We start from the raw sequence: 4241 nt of genomic DNA, 5'->3' as shown, positions 1-4241 counted from the left end.
TTCATACATGTTCATCATACTTGTTGTTGGTGCTAACTTGCTTTGTTTTCATGTAGTACAACATTGCACAAAACTTGTTCAAAGAAGAGGAGAGGACAACCAAGAAGGGGAAGATCAAGAAAGGAAGGGTCTTTACCTTGCCCCATTGCTATAACGTGTTGAAGGATGATGAGAAATAGAAGAAGCGTGAAGATTTGGATGATTTGCATTTGAGCAACAAACGCAAGCGAACAATTAAGTTGGATGATGAGGAGGAGGAGGATGATGCATCAAGTGATGACGGCAAGAGAAGCCCCACACCCAACTCGGTTTCATACTCAAAGCCAAAGCGACCGGATGGGTGCAAGAAAGACAAAACCGAAAAGAAGAAGAGGAAAGGAGATGATGAGCTCAAAAATGCTATGGAAGCTATTGTGAAGGCAAGAAAAGAAGCCAACGAGGTGAGGAAAATGGCAAGGAACCAAGATGCCGCGGCCGAGGAGAGGAGGTTGGCGGCCGAGGAGAGGAGGGTGGCGGCCGAGGAGAGGAAGGTGGCTTTGGAGGAGAGAAAGATGAGCAATGAGGAGCGAACAAGATTGTTGGAATGGGAGAAGCACTTGTTCTTCTTGGACACATCTAACCTCAATGTGATGCAAAAGGAGTATGCCAATCTTGCCCGTGAAGAAGTCTTGATCCAAAAAAAGAGCCATGGTTCGTGCAATGGGTGGCGGTGGCCTCGGCGCCATGGGTGGCGGTGGCATCGGCGCCATGGATGGCATGGGTGGCTTTGGAGGTACCGTGGGCGGTGCAATGGGAGGCATGGCTGGTTTTGGAGCACCCCCGACGCTATAGCCACCATGGGAGGCATGAGTTTTGCTTCTCTCATGGGAGGCATGAGTGCACCTCCGGCCGCCATGGACGGAATGCCTTTTGATGTGCCTCCTCGCACACATTCTCATGAAGATGCCGTTGAAGATCTTGCCAACACCGTCGGAGTTTCACGTGATGCGGTGCGCGATGAGGAGAGGGAGGAAGATTCATCTTCGGAGGCGGAAGAATCGTCTTTCGAAGATGACGAGGATGAAGACGGGGACGAGGAATGATGTGTCTTTCATTTGTGTATTGAACTTGATTTGTATTTTGAACTTGGTTGGATGAACTTGTGGGCATGAACTTTTCTTCATTAACTTGTTTGTGTGAAATTTTATATGTCATGTTCATTGCATTTTGAATGTTCCAACTTCATTTTGTGTTTAAAATGACATATATGCAATGCACCGGCGAGTTACGCGCGCTGCATTTTTTGCGCGCTGCTGGAACGGCGCGCACTACATTTTAACGTGGCTGCTGGAACCAGCGCTGCGCGCCGCGCCAAACCAAACGATGCGCGCGCAGCAAAGCAGTTTTTTACGTGCGGCGCGTTCCGCGTCTGTTGGAGATGCTCTCAGAATGTACCATCAGCAGCAAGCAAGGCAGAGGCATCTTAACTGAAGTTGGCATCACAAAATAACCATGCAAAGCTGCTAGTACATGCAATTAGCATGTTAAACATTACAATTACGCTGCCAATTTGTTTCATCTACAAAAAAAGAATGTAGCAATTAGCAAGGGTAGAGGGCCTGGAGGGTAGGATGCAAGCACGGCGAGCTCCGCCACGCCCTGGCGTGCAGCCGGAGCGTCTCCCGTGCCCGCTCCCTCGTCCTCTCGTCGCACCACTGCCACTCCTCCTCCGGCACCGACGCCGCCACCAGGCACAGCTTCCCCACCGCGCCCGTCGCTGCCATCTCCTGCACCACCGCCACCGTGGCCGTGTGCCGGGCGATTGATCGGAGCACCCGCACCGCCTTCGCGCTAGCCGCCATCGACGCCCCGGCCACCCACGCGCCCACGGCTGCCACGCCGGCTCCGTGCGCCACCAGCGCTGCGCGGCCCTCCGCGCACCCGCACAGCCGGTTCAGCGCGCACAGCGCCAGCTCGCACCACGCACGCCGCCGCTCGCCGTTCACGAGCAGCAGCATGTCCACGAGCGCAGCCACCGCGCCGGCCTCCGCTGCCTTCACTCGGTTCCGCCCGTGGGCGGTCGCGCCTGCAAGCACCCGCAGCGCCGCCTTGGTCGCCATCGAGGTCGAGGCGCCCATGCCGTCGTCGCCGCGGAGCAGCCGCACAGCCTCGACGAACGCCTGCTCCGGGAGCGACGCCGCCCTGCTCGGCGACATGCACGCCATCACGTCCGCCAGGAGCACGGCTGCGCGTGCCCGGGACGCCGCATCCGCGTCGGGGCCGGAGTGTCCCTGCAGGGTGGAGACGAGCGCGCCGACCAGCGCCGCGCCATCCCTGTCGACGGCGCGCGCCAGGCACCGCTCCGGGAGCCGGAGCGAGGAGATGACGTCGAGTGCCGCGGCGGAGTTCTCTGGCGCGGACGTCGCAGACGAGACGAAGACGTCGAGCAGCGCGTCCGCCGAGCCGGGTACGGCGGCGACGAGTTCCCTACCGCGCTCGCCCTCCGCCACGACGTCCCTAAGCTCGCGGAGCGCAGCGAGGGCCTCTTGCGACGGTCTCTTGTTCTTCGCGTCGGCGAGACGCGACACCAGCGCGGCGAGGCGGGCGCAGTCGGCAGGGGCCGACTTCATCGTATGGTCGACGGCGTCGTCGGGGCGGTGGAGGGCGCACCAGGAGCGGATGAGGCGGCAGAGCGTGTGGTTGGGCGTGGGCTCGCAGTCCGGCGCGACGGGCAGCTTGGTGAGCGGGCAGGAGGCGGCGAGGCGGAGCCAGCGGTGGATGGCGTGGCGGTCGTAGGTGATGCCGGTGGGGAGCGTGACGGGGTCGCGCATGACGTCCAGCGTGATGGGGCACACGAAGTAGGACGGAACCTCCACCTCCTCCATTACAACACCGAAGCAATCGCTCAAGCAACCAAGGGCCTTCTTCTCCTCCTCCTTCTTCTAGCTGTTGCAATGGTGGTGGTGAGACCGGTGGGCTGAAGAGGAGGAGAATGAGAGAGAGCAATGGCGGATCGATGGCTATGAGCGGTTGATGCTGGAGATATAGTGGGAAGAAATCCTTGACAAAACGGAGTTTTTTATAGTATACGCGTGAGATCGAGATGGATGTAGATAGGGGAGGAGATCGGATTCAAACTCAAGGACGTGTGCAGGTCTGCATGGTTTGGTTTGGTCAGTCCACTCTATCTCTATCCTTCTTCTTGGAAGGAGACCGACTGATTTCCTGACCATTAAACAATTCTTTTTTAAATAAATCCACGCCGAACAGCGTGTTTTGTATGTTTTCGTCTTGTTTTCTTTGCCGCATCGTGTCCGAATATTGACGTTGTGCTGTCCTACTCGGAAGTTGCATATGAGGCGCCCAGAGACGCCAAGCAGAACCGACAGAGAGTTGACAAAGCGAAGAGCCTGGGTCTGATTTTTCTACCATGCATGCACGGGATGCATCCACGGTACCTAGCTGCTTTGAGATTCGTGCGACATTTTCTGATTTTTGACAAAATTTATGTAAGTATCAACGAATTACATTATGTTTTGTGGGTGTTTCTTGTTTCGAAGTGTACCCTATTGTTTTCAGGAAACTAATGCACTGGTTGATCAGCTAGGTTTCTCTACCTTCTGTCGACGTCGCCGTCGGTCCGTCTCGCCTCTTGTGGCCTTAGGATCATGGGAGCGGAGTGGATCCCGGCCCTTGCCGGTTGGAGGGTTCTATTTTTACATCTTTCTTCGAGTTTTTTAGGATTTGAGTCCTACCCAGGAAGGCGAGACAGCGGTGGCTCCGTGAAGATGGAATAAGTTTCTCCCCGCCTAGCCCCCGTTTCGATGGTGCATCTAGCATCATCGGTGAGCGTGTGGAGATGTGTCTCCGACGGATCTGTCTTTGATGGATTTGCTCGGATCTGGTCGTCATTCGTCTACGCTCCAGTGTCGTCAGATTGGATCCTTTTGATCTATGATTCTCTTCATCCCGCGGGGGTTGATGTTCTGTTGAGTTGGTATTATGGGGCCTTAGCAGTTAGCATGACAACTTCCCTATTGTCTACTACAACAAGTTTTCCCCAGCTCTGACGAGGGAGGGATGATGACAGTAGCGCGTCCTCGGCTTGCTTCAATGCTTGTAATCATTACTAGGTGGTTTAAAGTTTTCTCCAAAAAAAAACTAATGCACTCGGTTTTCACGGATACGTTTTTTTAAAGGGCCTGGCTATTTGTAAGTTCGCCCAGTAAATTTTGATGCAACTCGACTTTCTTTTAACACTG

General features: G+C 55.4%; 1 protein-coding gene across 1 annotated transcript; it reads right to left on the bottom strand.

Annotated features, from left to right (window-relative positions):
- Positions 1 to 1467: 1467 nt before the first annotated feature.
- On the bottom strand, positions 1468 to 3095 carry LOC119352442 (E3 ubiquitin-protein ligase PUB23-like). The gene has a single exon (XM_037619074.1). The coding sequence runs from the start codon at positions 2862 to 2864 to the stop codon at positions 1581 to 1583; it is 1284 nt and encodes a 427-aa protein (XP_037474971.1). The 5' UTR covers positions 2865 to 3095; the 3' UTR covers positions 1468 to 1580.
- Positions 3096 to 4241: the final 1146 nt, after the last annotated feature.

Source organism: Triticum dicoccoides, chromosome 2A, assembly GCF_002162155.2.
Source record: "Triticum dicoccoides isolate Atlit2015 ecotype Zavitan chromosome 2A, WEW_v2.0, whole genome shotgun sequence".
Lineage (NCBI taxonomy): Eukaryota > Viridiplantae > Streptophyta > Magnoliopsida > Poales > Poaceae > Triticum > Triticum dicoccoides.
The sequence above is the reverse complement of the archived record's forward strand: the minus strand, read 5'-3'. Positions and strand labels throughout refer to the sequence as shown.